This window comes from Ostrinia nubilalis, chromosome 22 (assembly GCF_963855985.1).
Source record: "Ostrinia nubilalis chromosome 22, ilOstNubi1.1, whole genome shotgun sequence".
Lineage (NCBI taxonomy): Eukaryota > Metazoa > Arthropoda > Insecta > Lepidoptera > Crambidae > Ostrinia > Ostrinia nubilalis.
The window spans coordinates 6,441,977-6,461,615 of NC_087109.1; the positions used below are offsets into that span (position 1 = coordinate 6,441,977).

Consider the following 19,639-nt stretch of genomic DNA (forward strand, 5'->3'; position numbering starts at 1 on the left):
TTGGTTGAGAGAGGGAGAAGCCAGATCTATTTCGATATCGATATTATTATCTGATGTATCGATTTTTTTCTACTTTATTTTTGTTACCATAATGTATTGGTTTTTCTCACCTCTACTGTCCTTTAAAAAAAAGATCTTCTATCTTTTGCTAGCTTCAGCATTCACCTGCAGCCTGCAGCATCTTTAAATCAAGATCTGCTTAGTAAATTATTATCGTAATGTCAGATCATAATTATGTAGCAAGCTAATCATAATATTTTTAATACCTACCCAATAGATATAGATGTTGACGACTTACATACAGACGCCTACCTACTTTAGATCCCAAACTTAAAATAATAATCTTTTTTAAGTAGGAGGGAACCGTTCTCAGAACTCGTGTGGGCTCAGAACACCTCCTAACTATTGCCCCAATTGCGCTAATTTTTAACGTCTCCAATTCAAAATTTTGACCATTCCATGAAGAACGAAAAGTGACCGGTCGTATAAAAACGTTTCATGGATTTGCGTTTTATTAAAACTCTTTTTTTTTTTTTTTAAGAAATAATAAATCAAATTCATGTTTAAATGCAGTTAATGACATAATTTTTAAATTGTCACTATTAATATTTTTTACTGAATAACCTGTAAAAGTTAATTCTACAATTTCTGAAAAATCACCTTAAAGTAACCTTTTCATTAGTGTAACCTAAAAGTAACCAATGCAGTTCAAAAGTAACCTAAAAGGTTACAAAAATAACCTTCTGGCAACACTGGTCTATGCTTCGTTCTAGCTGTCAAACAAAACGACACCACGATACGGATTTGTCAAACAGCTGATGTTCGTTCATCATCCGGGCGCGTTGAAGATGAAATTTTTTAGCGCAATTGGGGCTCTGGACAAGTTACAAAACTTGACCGTTGTTAATAAATACAAAATCAATTTCATATTGAAAACTATGGCTCGGCGTAGATGATAGACAAATCGATTGTTTTTAATTTACATAAAACAATTTTTGATTTGTCTTATATCGACATTGAATTTCACACTCAAGGATACATCCTTAGTGCTTTGCTCTCTTTTTTTTTCTCAAGAAAAAATACTAGTACTTGGAAGTTTAATTTTCTACTACAACAATTTAATCTTGATTTGTTAATTTGTGATAGAAGAGAGGGTTTCATTCTTCTGTACTTTTGAAAAATCACGGACAATTCACGGACAATCATACTTTAGTAGAGGAATAAATGTTATGAAATGTGAATATGACGTAGTGCGTTTTAACCTTAAAGCACACTCAAATTGCCCGTGTCCAAGGCTGTGTCATTCAGTCATTTAGCAGCCAGCTGTCATTACTGTCAAAGTCAACATTCATTCATCATTCATTTTTTTTTGTCATCACATCATTCCGGTTTTTTTGTGGTGGTTGTGTGACTTGTGGAAAATTAAATAATTTCAATTTATTTACAAATTAGTCGAATTTCATAAATTATTGCTACTTTAGAACCATGGGTGTCGATTTTCTGGGATTTGCTTATGCCGCTACTGTTGCCGCAGGCGGTATTATGGGATACGCTAAAGCAGGTTAGTTTCACATAGTTTTGAAAGTTTATTTTTACTATTTTCTATTCTGTTTTTGTAACTGATTATCAAAAGAAAGTTATGTAACGATAGATACGCTACTGAAAGCCAATATGCAGCTTACGTGTTCGATCTACGACAGTTATTGAACTCGTTTTTGAGATAAGATAAATACCTATACTGAGACATATTTTCAAAAAGTCTAACATCTTAGCTGGGTTGTGGGCACAACGTTTACAGGTCCTAGTGTTATGTTATCTATGTTACTGTTTAAATCTGGTGAGGACTAACTTAAAAAAATTCGCATTATACAGAAAATTGGAGCCTTATTCTAAAGCAATAGCTGAGATGTGAAAATCAATTAAAGATAGCGCCAGACCGTAATTTATACATCCTAATTTGATATGTAGACTGGTTTTTCTACTAATTTGTCTCTAAGTAGATAATTAAATTTATACATTAAGCTTTACATGCTAAACACATTATCATTTATAATGATTGTTTAATTTATGCAGCAATAACATCATTGTTCATTCCCAGTTATTATAGCACAGTTTAACATAACATTATCAGACACATGCAGTCTGTTGCAATGTAATGTTAATATTGTATTTTGCTTAGGATTCATGTATAGTTTTATGAATTTTGTAATTATATTTATTGTCATGGCACATTCAGTTACTTGTATTAAAATAATTTGTTACTATAACCCCCACATAAAGTACTATTAAGGAAGCAATAAACATATTGAGTATTGAGGTAATTATGATAAAACCAATCAGATTGTTGATAAACAAGCTCAGTGCGATTATGAAAACAATTGATTTCGATTGTTACATGATTAAGCATTAAATTATCATGATTATGTATTAAATGATAATTTGTGTTATTTATTATAATTTTCATATTTACAGGTTCCATTCCATCACTAGGAGCAGGCATTATTTTCGGTTCTATTTTGGGTAAGATTTTTTAACATATTATTTCTACCGATATTTATTTTAAAGCATATTGACTAGAGATGAAACGGATATCCGGTAACTATCCGGTAGGCCGGATATCCGGCCTAAATTTACTATCCGGCCGGATACCGGATAGTAACTCACTATCCGGCCGGATACCGGATATTAAAAAACTACGACAATTTCCTATTAATAAAATGAAATACATTAATCTTTGAGGTAAATATCAATATGACGATCTTACAATAATGACGGCTTTTATTTAAAGTCCAAAAAGTTACAAAAAAGCCATATTAAGGACTTTCAAAACTAATTTCTTTTTCTGGGCTATTCACTAATGACGAACACATAAATAGTAAATATCTGTTAATGTCGAAATATTGCCAAAAAAATAGGCGATTTTTTTTCACTGATGGTCTGATGACATGATCACATATTGATGCAAATAATTAAATTTTCGCTATTCAATCACACACTCACGATTGCGACCGAAATTGAATTGATCTGCCCCCTAGACAAGTGGCAAAATCTGATATTCTATTCGGATGGATTTGATTTTCGAAAAGTGTGACTAGTCTAGTCTACTAATAGACCCACTGATCGCTTCAAAGCACCTGTGCGGCGCTATACTCGTCACGACTAGGGTTGCCAGGCGTCCGGCTTTAGCCGGACATGTTTGGCTTTTTAGGGACTTGTCCGGCCTGTCCGGCTTTTGTTGGGCTTTTTATTTGCGCGCGCCAGGTGAAAGTCGAGCCACAGAATCATCCGTCTCATGTCCGGCTTTTAGGGTAAAATGTCCGGCCAAATGAAGCACAAAGTCCGGCTTTTGTGATTTTGGACCTGGCAACCCTAGTCACGACATGCAACGAGACAATGGGCCAACTATCCGGCCGCCGGATATCCGGCTATCCGGCCTAGCAGCTGGCCGGATATCCGGTATCCGGTATCCGGCCAAACAACTATCCGTTTCATCTCTAATATTGACACAGCACAGTATCAATGTTACTGTTTAATTTGTACTTCTTTGTTTTTTCTAACCAGAAATGCAAATTAAATATTATTTCATAAACAAAACAGAAATTTAATTAATTTCGCCTATTTCAATTAATGTTTCTTGCTTTAATTATTTCAGGAGTTGGAGCGTATCAGATTACACAGGACCCTTCAAACTATGGCCTTATGCTAGGAACTACTACCACTCTTGGAGGACTTATGGGATACAGGTTGGTGCGAGAATTCTTTTTTCTTGTACAGGTTGATACCTATAAGAAAAAAGAAAAAAGGATATTTTTCGAAAATTTGCTTTTATGAAACATTTCAAATTCCTTTCTTGTTTTATTGTGACTCAAGGCTTGCATTATGCATAGTAGGTACAACGACAGATATGGATTAGAGTAGATACAGCAAGTTGATCGTCAAAGCGTGCCATTCCGATATGTCCAAATGGACATACATGGTCGAGTGATGTTCATGTTATCCGATTACAACAATCGGTTACGATGATTTTACGAGGACAGTAGTATGAACACGGTAGAAAGAAGAAATTATTTACGGATTGAGAATTGTAATTAACAGCACAAGTTACAAATAATTAATTAGAATAAAGTAGCAGTAGAAGAAGTATAAAGTAGCATTGTTTTTAATACATAATCCTGCGATGTACTCTTAAGAGTTAAAACCATGGTCTCTGTATGTGGTGCACTCATACCGATCCCAAGGAACCGTACTTACTCATAACAATAAGACACACACTGATCCATGTATTCATGCACTTGACAAATTTAAGTCTTGAAACGCTGGTAGGGTAAAAAAAATAACGAGATTTGACGATTTGTAAGAATTAATTTATTTTAAAAAGGTAAAGAAAGATGTTTTTGGTTTTGTATTTAACAAATTATCAGTTTTATCGGAATTAATTAATTGTCGAATCGAGTCACACGATATCTTTCGATGACTTTGCGAATGCAGTACGATGATACGATTATTTTTACATTGCGGCAATCACTAAAATTCGCTAAAATGACACTAATGACGTTTAAAAAGTGGCACGCTCGGCTTCATACAAATTTTTTCACATGCTGCATCTATCCATATCTGTGGGTACAACAAATAGCATGAAACAGGTATATTGCTCACCAAAAACTGTTAAGAAATTGTATCATTTCAACATTTCCTATAGGGCGATACGTATCAGTGGACGCACTGTAAGACTTTCTGTACAGAAGATTCAACCTTTTGTTGTTTCGTTCGCGTTTGTTACGAATTCATGTTCATAAGGTCTTCAGAGATTAGTTATGATTTCTCACCATCAAGGCAAATGCCAGTTTGTCCCAATCATAAAACAAATAACATATCAATTCTTCTATCATTTACAGGTTCTACAACAGCAGAAAGTTCATGCCAGCCGGTCTAGTGTTTGGTCTCTCTATCGCTATGGCCGTCAAACTGCTGGTGAAGAATGTTGGATCCAACCCGCTACCTGTCAAAGCTGGTTAAATATCTTTAATATTTTAAGTATTCCTGCTGTGGGTGAGGTATTTATTCTGTATTCTTGAAAGTTCTTTCAATATTGATCTGCGAGGATCAATTGAAATACGTATAGAAGAATGGTCAAAACTTTGGTTAATTTCTTTGTATATTTTTGTTAGACAACTTGGATAAAAGCATTTTTTTATGTCAGGTAACGTTTAGAGACTCGGTAATTTACCTCACATCAGGAATACAGTAGATTAGTATTTAATTTGTAGATGTACATAAGCTTACCCTTACCTGTAGGTAAAAGACCTTTAAAATATTTTGATCGCACATTCTTCAACTTTTTTCTACATAATAAAGTAAATTAAGATGATATTTATTGAATTAATTTATCAGAATATTTTTGTTGTTAATTTTAGGCGAAAATGAGGAAGCATGACAGAATTTTATACCTAAATGGAATTCAATAAAATATTGGTGTTGGGAAAATATTTTTTTGTTTTAATTTTTTACTTTAAATCAATATCCTAGTTCTTATGGAGATGTATCAAATGAAACGAATGTACAATTTTTCTTATTTTATATTTTTTTCTTAAAATTTAGACAATTCGTGATGATAATAAGTTTTGATTTATACATAAATAGTTTGAACATAATAAATAGTTAACGGCAAGTGATGTATAGTTAAGTCACTGTTATTCTCAACACCGAGAAGTCTACACAGGAAAAATAATTGCATTTTATTTTTATTCTATTGGTAACTTTATAATTAAAGATCTATGTCACATAAATAGTTTTAGAAATTAAAAACAGGCTTAAATTACAACAAGGGCTATCAAATTTCTTGATAAAATAAATCCAAAGTTTCACAAAAAGTGTAAAATTACTTATAAAATTAGAGAAAAAAAAATACAACTAAATATTGTTCTGAGGGTCGCGAACCAGTCGCTCTAGTCGATTTTTAAACAAACAAAAAATAAACCTACTTTATTCTTAACAATTACTGTATAAAAGGCACTTCGTGGCAGTTTCTTTTATTGAACGCTATCTTTACAATCGTTCTAACGACAAATCGTAGGCTAAGGAGTATTTCTATTTCCAAACTGGATATTCGGATCACTCTTCAGTACACTAATCCTACTGCTTATGGTTCATTAATAGTAACACAATCACATGATATCACTCTCGGGCGCTGACACCAATGTTCGTCAGACACCACATTCACTGCGCGACGACCGCAAGTTACTGAAATAAGAGCGAGCAAAGGGCAATCTGCTCGCTCTTATTTGATATTCGTTATCACAAAAATTCGTTGCGATTACAGTAACGATCACACCCGGCTACCGACTGGATAGTAACACCCGGTTACCGCGGCAACTGACAAGTTACCGTCTGGATGGTAGCTCGATGTTACCGCGCGGATACACAATGTTACAGCGCAGTACTCGATGTTACCGTGTCGATGGTCGATGTTACCACGCGGGTACTCGATGTTACCGCGCGGATACAGGACATTCCAGCGCAGAAGTAACGTTACCGCGCGGGTACTCGATGTTACAGCGCAGAAACTTGTGTTACGGCGCGGTTATTCGATGTTACAGCGTGGTACTCGACGTTACCGCGTGGATAGTAAAGCTATTCGTTGTGGGCCGCGCGTCTCGCTCGGTAGCGGCGCCGTATGGCGGCCGCGGGACAGTCTTTATGCTTTACCGCTCATTAATCTAGTGGCGGCTGCTGAAAAAAAATAAATGAATTAATACTTATGTTTTTTTATAATAATAATATTCATACATGCAAATGATAAGAAAATATTCAGAAAATAGAACGATATTTCACAAAGCTTAAGTAAGACTACGATACAATAATTTAATAAATTATACAAACAATAAAATCTTGATATGCATAATAATTAATAGATTATATCACTGAATATTTTACTTAAATATGTAGATTATATTAAGAGTAAATGTAAAAATAATGTATGTATTTTTAACACTAGGCGAAGAAACATGCTTAGATAGTAATTTATGAATGCCAGTTGATTTATTCTTGTTTTTTATTTTTATTTTAAAATGGGTTAATAAATCAAGTAACATACTGCAAATACTTTGAATAATGATAGTTATAGTGATTTATTTATATAGACAGATTTAGTCTTATGTATTATTTTGTACATTGAGAGAAACATGTGGTGTGAGGGTAGGTATAGATTAGACTAGGATCGAAATTCGTGCAAATTCTTATGAAAAATATTGTCATTCTCGTATGTAGTAGTTATGTACACCTGCAATGCAATGATTTGTGTTGAGAAGTATAGTAAAGTAGTATGATGATGACGTTTAACCCTTTACCTAGTGGCCGAATTGTTTCCACCATATCTTGAACTTTATTGACATTAAATAAAGTTCAAAGCCAATGTTTTTTCTCTGTACTGGTAAAAGGGTTAGCAGAAGTATGTACAACGTCAAAATCCTTCTTCGAAGTTACATATTATGTTATTCAGAAGCAATATTATATTTTGTTCAATCGAATATTACTTCTGAATACCATTATGGATGAATGAAGATTGATTGATGTGGAAGGTCCATGGCGATAGATGTCTCCAAGGCACTATGACCTTACCAATAAGTGCTAAATTCGTCTACTTCTGAAGCTCGCCCGTCGTCAAGTTCCTCTGATACGAGAACACCAGTCTCGCCGGTTCGATTTGTACTTGCTGCGAATTAGCATCTGGCCTTATCGAGTTGTCACTCGATTTCGGTTGCGAGTAGTATGTGCCGAATTTGAATATGGATTTGATTTCTTTGTCAGAGTGCGGACTTTTTGTGGTCGATTTAAAGAATCTGTCGAACTCGTCTTTGCTGTAAAAGCCATGTTTTTGTTCCGATTTCGGCGTCGACTTAGTCGTCCGCGTGTAAAAGTCTTTGAAATCGTACGGACTCCTTGTCGTTGAAACTGAGTATTTATTTATTGATGGTGGGTATGTGCTTGGCGAGACGGTGGTCCTCTCAGTGAAGAACGATTTTCTGGTTGTGAAGAATCTTTCTGTCGTTGTTGTTGTTGTAGTTGTTGTTGTTTGCGTGTCGTAGTAATGCCTTTGGTATATGGGTGGTGTAGTGCTAGGCACGTAAGGCTGTGTGGTGGCTTCGTAGCTGTGTTTGTCAAACAAATATTTATTAGTATGTTCCTTTGGATGTTGTATGGATGTACACATACTGACTGGAATGAGAGTGTGTGGGTCTTCTCATTGGCTGTGCCAGTATTGTGATGTCACATTATGATGGAATATAAAATGATAAAATCCTCAAATATGTAAGGATAATGTAATTTATGTTTTGTGATAATTTTGTTGACTCGATACTTGCTTGTTGAGCTTATTGAAGTTACTAAATTAAATCATCCTTTTATTATTTTAAAGTGAAGGTAAGTATATTATGCTTAACTGAAAAACATTTACCCCCTTATCCATAAAAAATAACACACTCTTGTCAGTAAAGCTTTCTATCAAAATGTTGATTTCGGCGAGATAAAAAGAGATAAGAATATAATGTTTAGTTAATGAATAGTATTTTTATGAATAAGGGGGCTAATGACATATTAAGTAGCAATAATAGCACCTAATCATTTAAATCTTAAATTACATTACTTGTTGTTAATTCATCAACATACTTACACACTACCCGTGCCTTTGACGATTAACAAAAAACCTAAATAACTTTGCCAGGCGAGAGTGTGTAAATATCTTAACGTGTAAAGTGGATAGGTCTGTTATACACATAAGTAGTTACTTGCTATGTCAATAATAAAATAATAATAGAGTCAATTGCCTCCCAAATCCTTTAGGCCAGTATGGGGTATGTAGGCTAAATCCTCAATTTTCTTCTAGTAAATTAGAGGTCTTTCTCCAGCAGTGGATAATAAAATGACCTGATTGTGATGATGTCAAATTATCACGGATAGCCAACTGATAGTTTAACAATATCAAACTATCAATTGGCTAGCTTTGTAACCAATGGTTACATACCTAGTAACGTTCCCGTAGAACGGGCTTGTCTCCGGTCGAACGTAGCTCGGCGTGTGCTGCGAGTAGTCCGGGATTATGTTCTCGTGTTCTGTTATACATCGCCCGTTTATGCAGTACTGGAAATGGAGGGAACGGTTGAATTTCGTTAGTGTTGCAACGCGTTCTGTAGTGTAACACACGTGTTATATTAAGACTGTAGCGGACAGCCGCTCGGGCGGGCAAAATAACGAAATACCTTTAAAATTCAAATAGGTTTATTTTCACCCAAATTGCCTAGACGGCTATCACAACATAATTATACTTCAATAAAAACAAAAAAGGTATCAAAAATAATAAAAAATGTATACTAAAAACAGACAATATAAAAAAAAAGTTGGTCCACCTATCGGTTTCCAACAATGACTTTGTTACATTGTAAAATTATAGAATAGTTTCCTGCAATGTAACAGTTCTATAGTGTAACACACGTGGTATAATGTTTGTTACACTTAAGAACGCAATGAGCATAATAATAATATACCTACTAAACGGTAAATCTTTAAAAAAAATGATGACTGAAAATAATTTTTAATTTCAGGTTTCAATCCCGCAGGTTGCAAAATGTTTGTATCATGGGGTGCTTTAACATTTCCAATTACTGAAATACTTTATTGTGAACTGCCAATGAAAAGTAATTTGGAATCTTTCTTTCTTTCAGAGGTACAATATCCTTGGGTTGTTTATTGGGTCAACTAATCAATACCCCTTTCAACATAGGTATTATTGATTGATACACAAGGCAATGAAAGTATTTACCTGTCCGTCCCCGCAGGGCGAGCCTTCGGCGGCGGGGCGGTAGGCCACGCAGTACCCGGAGGCCGAGTCGAAGCAGAACAGCTGAGCGCACACGCGCTCGTCTTTGAAACACGCGCTGGCAACGGAACATTTTATAAAATTAAGAAGTAGATACAAAAGTAGACAAAATAGGCTTGGGGTGTAACATAGTGCAGTTTTGTAAGAGATAGAGGCCTTTCGTGCAAGATTCCGTCTCGCCTGTATTAGAACGGATTATCTATATTAGTTGGCACTGGCATGCTGCAAAATTCCTAGCATCGATAGGTATAGGTCGAGCAGAGAGATTAGAGGCGATCAGCACAAGCAAAGATTCTTGCGTAGTCTGACTGACAAGTGCTTTCTGATTTGCTTGCACCATTTTAGCAAGAGCGAGCTAGCTAGTGTATTCGATATTTGAACTTAGTGTTGTGCGTGTTCTGTATTCACATTTTCATTAATATCAGATGTGTTCTCCTCAACTTTCGTACTCGACCGTTGCCTACGAGACCCTATTAAAATGCGTCTACTGTTTTTAGGCAAAAGCTAGTGCTTGATATACTCTACATCTAATTACAGGAATAATAATCTGCTACTTATTATTTCATGATGATAATGGACATCAAAACGTTTTACATACCTGGTACCTCTATCCTTTCGGCACTGGGCGTCCAGGGTGAGCAGTCTTCCAGGTAGCACGCGTGGCAGTGAGTCGTCTTCATGCGGTGAGTTGTATAAACACGTTGCTGTGTCGCCGCTGAAACAGGTGCCAAATAGTTATAAGTAAATGTCTAGAAAAAACAAGCTAAATTGCCATTGACTGGGATAATGGGGTATACAAAGTAGATGACAATGGAACAAACAAAAATATACCTTTCTTTCATCTCAACGTATCTTATTTTCATGTAGTTCTTTACAGCTTTCTGCTGGCAATGGATGGTCATCTAGGTGAAAAAAGGGTTCAAGAAACGATGGAAGCTCTGGGCACTGCAAGGTTTTTCCAGCGAAAACCTTTTTCTGTTTGGATTGGATCTGGAGTCATTCTCCTTGCAGCATTAATCTGTTTCTGAACTGCCCGTAGTGTGAGCACTTACTAAAAAAAAGTCTTGAGGATTGTTCTGCACACTCCCAGCGGTATTTCTCCGCTCTGGACCAACAAGGTGAAAGACTGGGAAAGAAAGACACGAGGATTGCTTACTTCAAGAAATGATGGAAGCTCTGCACACTGCAGGGCGACCAACGGAATCCTTTCTCCGTGTGCCTGAGGTCTGACATGATGAAGCCGTCCTCCCAGCGGCACTTCTCCGCTCCAGGACCGCCGAGGTAGGAAGGTGGGGGGCTGCCGTCATGTACTGCGCCTAGTCTGGATTGGTGATGGGGTATGCGTTTATATTATTGACGAGCTAACAATATTAAGGCTACTTGAACGCGGTGCTACCGTTTTGTTACAAATGGCCACTTTTTGCGTGGTTGGAAAAATACTATGTTACTAGAGCAAATGGATAGGAGTTACGGGTAAAAAAATATTAGGTAGGTACGAGTCAGACAATAGCAGACCATTACCTACGGTGATAAGACATGGGCCTCTTACAGATTTTTAGGGCTCCAAAATAAACTAAATTATTTAGTTCCTGTTGAGTTACAACAGTTTGTGTTACACTGGAGAAAATTTTACCGATTTGTAACACAACAGCAAACACAAAAAGATCTTATCGAAAATCAAAACAAATTTAAAATTTGTTTAACTTACAAGTGACCGACTTCGTGCGCCGCCACAATGATGCCAGAGAAGCCACCGGTGTCTTCAATGATGGCCACAGAGTTGACCTTCTCCAGTCGCTTGTTCACTACACAGGCCCCACCCACGTAGGCGAACCCTGGGCATGAACGTTGTTTCAGTAAGGAGTTAAGAAACCCTGAGCATAAGCCGAAGAACGCAGACGAAAGAACAGAAAAGGTTGATGCAAATAAGATTCTAATGTTTTGTGAATAAGGTAGTTTTTCGATAGATCTGAAGGTGTCTGAAGCCACGTAGGAACCTTGACAATGCTAGAACAGACAAGTGGCTAATGAAAATAAGGTTTAAGTGTTCTGTGCATAAGGTATTTTTATTAAAGATCAGAAGGTGTCAGAAGTCACATTAATAGCGCTTAGATCATAAAGCTATGTTCTGTGATATTTGATATCTAAGTTTTTGGCAATATTTTTCGACTATATTGGGAATTTGAGGACCTTATTTACTCAGTGTGGTTTCATGTTCTGTGTCTTCTGAATTTCAGCTTACGTTCAGTTTACGTTTTAAGTATTTCATAAGCAGGGTCTTCAGGGTCTTGTTTCAGGACTTAGTGGGAAGGTTTGACTGGACTTGATAATGATGATGGTAAAGTTAAAAATATTGAAATTTCTAAGAAACCGGCATGCTTATTACAGATTTTAGTAACTTTTCCGGTTGCTAAATTGTACAATAGCAACGCGACTGCAACTCCGAACCAATTCCATACATTTTTCGCAGTCGCGTTGTAAATTGTACAAATCAACTGAATACCTACTAAAATCCGTAATAACACCCCCGATCGTTGAAATTTCAAAAGTTTTTGTAAATATGATTTTACAAATTAGGTTATGTAGGACTACTCACATTAATGATGGAGATGACGATGTTGTTGATAGAGAAGAGTAAATTGGTTGTTGATTATGATGAACAAACATTACTTATGTAGATATTAAGGCAGAAACTATAAGGTATTCTAAATAATTTAATCTAATAGGGCTAAATACAAATAGTGCATGCATCTGTGCATAAAAACAAGCGGGTAAACTCTGCAAAACGATTTTGATATCTCTTTTACTCATACCAGTATCCTAATGAGTGTGATAGAGACAGGTGATATCAAATTCGTTGGCCGAGTCTTATGCGTGCATTAGTCCAGCAAACAAAATCTTTTATTTATTATACACATGCAGTAAACCTAATTTAATTATGGCACATAACAGTATTTTTGTTACTTGTGTCATATTGCTTTTTAATTCACGTGCATTAGCTTTTCTTGCAAACTATTTACAAAATAAACACCCATCTAAAGATGAAACTACATAATTTACACTACATAATTTAAGGTTTGAAAAATATTAACAAAGTAGGTAAACGAAAATTTTATATCCATGCAGCTAAAATGTTTTAAAAAACAAAAAACTTTTTCCCGCCATTTTCTGTCAGTGTGACACTGTCTCCCAGAATTAACCATAGACAAAAATTCGATTATCGACTACGAGCTTACGTAACTTAATCCACAGGTGTCCTTTATAATATTTTAATGTTATTCTATTTTTTGAAGGAAATAAATTAAAAAAATTGTGAAACTGGCGAAGTTCACTCGCGAAATGTTATCCAAATAGTAATAATATTAATTAGCTGCTATTGCATGCGTTAAAATGATTCTAGCAAAAAAAACGTAAGTAAGTCGAATACGAATAAGTATTAATACGACTTATTAAAATTATAATAATTATGAGGCTTTAAAAACATTCTAGAAAAACAGAAATAACTACTACATACAGAGATAATATGTTTCTAAACATATACAATAACTACTTACATGAATGTATGTTTACAGAAATGTACAGTGTAATAGAAGAGACAAATTGCGGAAGAGATAGTATTATTCACAAGGTGCGAATATGGTTTCACGGATTGGGTAAAGGTATTATTACAGTCAGGTGGACAATGATCCCACTGTGATATGCATAATTAAGGAGTGAGGGACATCGATGAAAGAGAAAGGCGTGCTTTGAATGTAAGGTCTTTGAAACACGCCTACCTGCCGTCCCTCTATTGCACGCATCGTTCGCGTATTGTCTCCTGCACATGTCTAGTCTGAAAGTTTACGGAAATAAATTCATCTCAATCATTAATCAAACAAAAACCCTGTCAGGTCATTCCGATACTACACACACGTCTATAACATTTACTGAAATGATACAAACGGTGCCTGACCTCGCAGAACGTATTGGGTGATGCAAAACAAAATATTCAGCGCCATTACCAAAATCCTTTACCTCGTACATTAAAATATGAAGCCAAATTAATATCACTGGCAAGCTTCGGTTAATGCGGAGCTGATACCACTCGCAATCCTATGAAGGTTTGTTTTAAAATCAATTTACCAGCGGTGCCTTTTGTACAGCGACCACCCTTGCGTCGACGGCACATGTCATACCTGTAGGTGAAATTAGTTTTGGTGTCTTCATTTTGCTTCGTCTACGAATCACTTTGCCAAGACTACGTAGATCTATGTTAATGCATTAAGAAAACAGTATAAAACTTATTTCAATTATAATTAAGGAGATGAGTCTAAAACTGGATGCCACAACACAACGTACGTCATGCCTCAGGCTTTATACAAAGCATGCGTAAACGATTGAACGTTATTCTAATTTATTTTTGCAATAATGGCGCTAAATTTTTAATATTATAAACTATACTTACCAGCTTACCTGAACTCCCCAGTAATTTGAAAAATTGAAAATGTAAACATAAATAATTTTGTACTGAAGGTAGGTAATAAATACTAGAAACAGGTTACTTAGTCATCATATAATAAGTCACCTATTCATGGTCAGTAATTAATAATACTTTATGACTAGGAAATAATAAGTAACAGACTCAGAATATAAAATATTGAACAATATTGCACATCCATGTCAAGTTTCAATCCAAGCAATATTTGGCAATGGGATGCAAATTAAAATTTTAAACTAGTAATCAATAAATCCACACGTCCTCATTCACAATAATTAAATTATGAATTATGGTTGTGTTCATAATAATTATCTTAACGTATTTTTTTCAGCACTAACCAAAAGATCAATATCGCTTCAATGCAATATTTGAAAATCAGTCGATAACCCCTTGCTAAAAAGCTTCACACTTGTTGAATACTAGTTTGGATTGATGTTTCCATACCAAACGCCCCGCAGACTACAGAATTTTAGTCGGCCGATAGTTTAGTCGGGCTGTTAATTAGTATGAACATGAAGTGCGCAAATTACACCGATTTTGTATCGATCAATTCTGCTCCGCATACAAATTGGAAGCCGATCAAACTATAGGCCACTGACCGCCGACTAAAACTCTGTAGTCTGGGGTGTCTAAAGCCAGGTCGAGACGGGTGTAAAGTGTAATGTAATCCACCGTGTAATGTAACACGAATTCTACGTGTAGACGGCACTGCGAGCATTACATCATGATAGAGTGCTGCCCATACTATTTCCATTACATTACACGATACATTCCATTACGCGTTACACTCGTCTGGACCCGGCTTTAAACAAGTGTTCGACGAGCGTGTAGCTTTTATTGCAGAGTTAGGCCACGACAGGGCCTAAACTGCTCCTCAGCTGTCTGAATTTTCGAATAATGAATGCCTATCCAAAACAAATAGAACAGTACTCACTTGGTGATTGCAACAGCAATGTCGTACACGGGCAGCCGTCGCTCCCGGAATAGATACTTGCCCATGTCAGTGAGCGCAGCAGCCGAGTCTATGGCATCGCGGCCGACGCGGTTCTTCTCGAGGTAGGGCGTTGCGTCTCTTCCCTGGAAAATACAGACGATAACGATAATACAACTTAGAAAAAGTAATAAAACGATTAAAGCCGGCTCCACCACGTGTTTTGCCATACACAATCAATAAAACCATGTCAACACTTTGTGTAGGCAATTTTTTTTAAATGTTGATATGTTTTTGTTGATTGTATAGGGTAAAAAACGCGCTGGAGACCCGGCCTAAAACTAGACACCAACCAATGACATGTTTTTGTGGTCCAGCTCTACCTAGGTCGCTTTTAATCAAGACGAGTTAGGTAGGGACTATTCAACTGCATTAAAACAAAATATTGTCATAAAATGCGACACCTAAATCACTCCATTTACCTACTTAATAGAAATGTCATACGAAAAATATTACCATGTTTAACGATGTTAATGAAGATAAGCCTCCGACGTTGCTGGATCACGTGGCCGAAAAACTAGTTTAACAGTGATTCAGATATTTGTTAAGTTAGATAACTTTCCTAGCCTTGAACAAATAAATTGATCGTTTTATTTTGCAAGATAGCAACCAAACTAGTTCTTGTGTTTTGTTTTCTCTGTATTCACGTGTTAATACACAAATTTAAACCAATCAAATACTCGCTGTAAATCTAATTATGAATGCAGGTGTTCTAATTTATACAAATCGTTATGTGTTCGTACCAGATGTAAATTCAATTCTGGAAATCTTTTTCCTATTCGTTTACGAGTTTTTAATGGAAGTAATGAATTTTTATTGTAGGTAGGTACAGTCTCAAAGCTTACTTTTTATTCTATGGTTAGTACAAGTTGTGCCTTTTTAATCAAATGAGATAATAATTACTTTGTTTAAAAATGAAAAATAAGCTTTTTGAGGAAATTATTTCCGTATAAATATTAATCAAAACCGAATTACTTATATGGAGTAAAATTATCGATTGTAGAATTCCAAATCGAATAAATGAAAAAATATTCCTTTGCCACTAAAAAGTAAAAATTGTCTATGGCGATCGCGCATGCGTGCACTAGGCGGGGCGCCAATTTGTAAACATTGTTTGCGTGGGTGTGAGTGAGTTTTAATCGAATTTTTAAATTACAATGGCCAGTGAGGCTATTTTGAAGTATTTAGTGGACACAAATCGTCCTTATTCGTGTGCAGACGTGACTGTGAACCTGCGGGGAGCCTACACGAAGACTGTCGTGCAAAAGAATCTAGATGCTTTGGCGGAAAGCGGTAAAATAAAATGCAAATTGTACGGCAAGCAGAAAGTTTACGCGGCGATACAACTGGACAATCAGGAAGCCGAGAACGATGTTGAAGGCCAGTACTTTGATATTATAAGCCTCAGAGCCTGTTTTGTTTTAACAGTTCTATTGATTTTATTGACAATGACTTGGTATAAAAACTATTTTTACCTATCTGTGTGCAATTTTGACTACGATGATTTTTCGAGATCCGCTCGTTGTTGACTAGCAAATTATTTATTCAATCGAATTAGTAATGTGTAGTTATTAGCATAATCTATTAATCAGTTAGCAGTCGGTGATATTTCTGGTGGTTAATTTTATCGTTTGACGACTAATATGTAATTTATTTGTGGTTTGCGTTTCGGACGGTGAAATCCGCTGTCAGAGGTTTGATTCTCGACATAGATGACTGTTTAAGTGATAAACAACTATAGATCTAGCACTTAACTCAGTGCCTGAGGTAAGGGAGGGGTGACATTGACTTATTATGACGTGACAGAGCATACTAATCTGAAGCAAAAGACAATGCCGGAAATTGGCGTCTTTTTTTTTCGCGCGGCCATCGACCAAACCTTGTTTTTTGATCACAAAATAGTGTAATAAACCAAACTTAGTACGGCATGTATACCTCTAAACTCAGTCTGAACTGAGTTACGAGCATTAGAAGTTTGATGATTTTGCATACTAGATTCGCTTTTTGCACACAAGTTTTGTATGAAATTGCAACAAAATAGTGACATTGTATGTGTAAACAAACAATACCATCCATTAAAGGCTCCAGACATCAATATGAAGTAGAATCAGCGCAATAAAAAAATAGCGCAATATTTTGATGCAATTTCTTACAAAACTTGCGCGCAAAAAGCAAATCTAGTATGTAAAATCATCAAACTTCTAATGCTCGTAACTCAGTTCAGACTGAGTTTAGAGGTATACATGCCGTACTAAGTTTGGTTTATAACACTATTTTGTAATCAAAAAACAAAGTTTGGTCATGGCCGCGCGAAAAAAAAAGACGCCACCTTCCATACAAAATCTGGCATTGCCATTTTAAGAACGTCCCAAAAACATCCTTAGGTGCCGCTCCTATACCTCAGGCACTGACTGAGTTAAGCGCTAGACCTATACATAGATATTTATTGTTATAATTATCCAAATGGATAAAAACTCTCTTCTGACTCTTTCTTATAATTTCATTAATTTATTACAGACTACGACGCCCTATTCAAAACCCTGACCGAAACCCTAGCGGAGAAGTCGAACGGTCTAAAAGCGGCCGAAACTACCCTCAAAACCCTCACATCCGCACCCACCACTTCTTCGGCCAAAAGCCAGATAGCCGAGGCCAGGACCCGAATGGAGAGTATTGAGGCCAAACTGGGTACCCTGAGGAACTCCACGGAGGTCCTAAGCGCTGATGAAAAGGCTACTATTATGAACGCACATGATACTATGTTGAGGGAGTACAGGTAAATGCATATAATTATGTTAGGGAAGGCTACAGTCAGCGTCAAATAGTTCATGACACCCAAAGATGGCCAAAAAGTTGACAACCTTATTCCAATTGTAACAAAGATGTGAAACTTTTTGGCTACTTTGGGTGTCCCGAACTATTTGGGACTGTACTAAAAATTTAAGTTAAAATTATTCCCATGACAAGAGATTGAAAATAATATTTTATGTTTCGTATTACAGAAAACGCAAAAGGATCTGCTCAGATATTTTGGAAGCAATTCTAGAAGGATACCCGAAAACCAAGAAAACTTTGCTCGATGAACTTTGCATAGAGACAGACGAAATGGTCGATTTTAAACTTATGTCTAATTAACTTCATATTTAACTGAAGCTTGTAAAAATTAAATAATGAAAAAAAAAAAGATTTTTTAATTTATAATTCTTATTGTTTTATTTTCCTTGTTCGAATTCTAAACATGTAGGTATAGTCAGCGTAAGTAGGCGTATTTCGCCTTTTGTACCAACTATTTATGGCATTAAAGAATAATTAAATAAACATTTCCTTTGAATCTTTGGTCTATTGCCGCCCAATTTTATCACAATCTATAGTGAGAACTGCGCATTCGCATTGATCTGAGATCTGAGATCACAAATTGTCATATTGTCACGCGCTATTAATGTGAGTATACCTTTATACCAATTACACACACGATTGGCATCATAATAAACAAGCTTGCCTTGCTATAAATATTTAATTACACTGTTTGCTGAGCGCGTTGCGTGCTACCGGAATAATGTTCCGAGTTTTTTGTCTGTTGCAAAACAAATTGTGCAGTGCGATAGGAAATGCAAATTGTTCTTGAAAACCATTGGAATATTAATTAAATAATCATTTTATACTGAGTAACAAAGATAGTTTTAACCAATTTTTGCTCGTTCAAATTTTTATGCGAGGCACTTAAAACCTCGTAAAAATAAAACGTCAAAAGGTTGCCCATACACGTTTCTCGTTTAAGACACCAACAAAATACCCTATGATTGGTTTCGTAGCTATCTTTCAGACCGTTCGCAATGCATCCGGGTTGGCACGAATTTTAGTGATTATCTCTCGATAGAATTCGGCGTTCCTCAAGGAAGCATCTTAGGACCAAACCTGTTTATAATTTACATGAGTGACCTTCTGGATCTTCCTCTAGACGGAGCTGACATTATTTGTTACGCCGACGACACAGTCATTCTCTTCCAAGGTCCGTCTTGGAAAGAAGTACACAAAACAGCAGAGGAAGGCATGACATTAGTTACAGACTGGCTTTGCAAAAACTTATTAACTCTCAACGTCACCAAAACCAATTATATTGCATTCTCCAAAACAATCGCGTCTAAACCTCCAGAAACAATAGCAATAAAATTGCACACTTGTAATACAGCTCCACAGATAGTACCTTCCGTTTGTAATTGCACACTAATAAAAAGGTCCGACAGCATGAAATATCTCGGTGTCTTAATTGACGAAAGCTTGTCGTACAAAAACATATTGC

At 36.0% G+C, this 19,639-nt stretch overlaps 3 protein-coding genes across 8 annotated transcripts in view; 2 read left to right on the plus strand and 1 right to left on the minus strand.

The window, feature by feature from the left end:
- Positions 1 to 1,366: 1,366 nt before the first annotated feature.
- LOC135082907 (transmembrane protein 14C) lies at positions 1,367 to 5,486 on the plus strand. The gene is made up of 4 exons (XM_063977675.1): positions 1,367 to 1,561; positions 2,473 to 2,520; positions 3,653 to 3,743; positions 4,896 to 5,486. The coding sequence occupies exons 1-4, from the start codon at positions 1,486 to 1,488 to the stop codon at positions 5,014 to 5,016; spliced, it is 336 nt and encodes a 111-aa protein (XP_063833745.1). The 5' UTR covers positions 1,367 to 1,485; the 3' UTR covers positions 5,017 to 5,486.
- A 74-nt stretch (positions 5,487 to 5,560) lies between these two features.
- The window catches only part of LOC135082902 (A disintegrin and metalloproteinase with thrombospondin motifs like), a 186,565-nt gene continuing 172,486 nt past the window's right edge, over positions 5,561 to 19,639 (minus strand). For 2 of the 6 annotated variants that reach the window (XM_063977663.1, XM_063977665.1), the window contains exons 9-17: positions 15,283 to 15,425; positions 13,648 to 13,703; positions 11,580 to 11,706; positions 11,028 to 11,192; positions 10,470 to 10,586; positions 9,815 to 9,929; positions 9,020 to 9,135; positions 7,618 to 8,147; positions 5,561 to 6,726 (exon numbers count right to left, since the gene is read on the minus strand). In XM_063977663.1, the coding sequence (XP_063833733.1) occupies positions 7,637 to 8,147; positions 9,020 to 9,135; positions 9,815 to 9,929; positions 10,470 to 10,586; positions 11,028 to 11,192; positions 11,580 to 11,706; positions 13,648 to 13,703; positions 15,283 to 15,425 (1,350 nt within the window). In that variant the 3' untranslated portion in view covers positions 5,561 to 6,726; positions 7,618 to 7,636. Of the gene's footprint in view, positions 6,730 to 7,617; positions 8,148 to 9,019; positions 9,136 to 9,814; positions 9,930 to 10,469; positions 10,587 to 11,027; positions 11,193 to 11,579; positions 11,707 to 13,647; positions 13,704 to 13,993; positions 14,047 to 15,282; positions 15,426 to 19,639 lie in introns of all 6 variants that reach the window. The other 4 variants (XM_063977664.1, XM_063977666.1, XM_063977668.1 and 1 more) reach the window with 4 other exon arrangements.
- LOC135082756 (homologous-pairing protein 2 homolog) lies at positions 16,440 to 18,490 on the plus strand. Its single transcript, XM_063977522.1, has 3 exons — positions 16,440 to 16,719; positions 17,857 to 18,115; positions 18,342 to 18,490. The coding sequence occupies exons 1-3, from the start codon at positions 16,497 to 16,499 to the stop codon at positions 18,472 to 18,474; spliced, it is 615 nt and encodes a 204-aa protein (XP_063833592.1). The 5' UTR covers positions 16,440 to 16,496; the 3' UTR covers positions 18,475 to 18,490.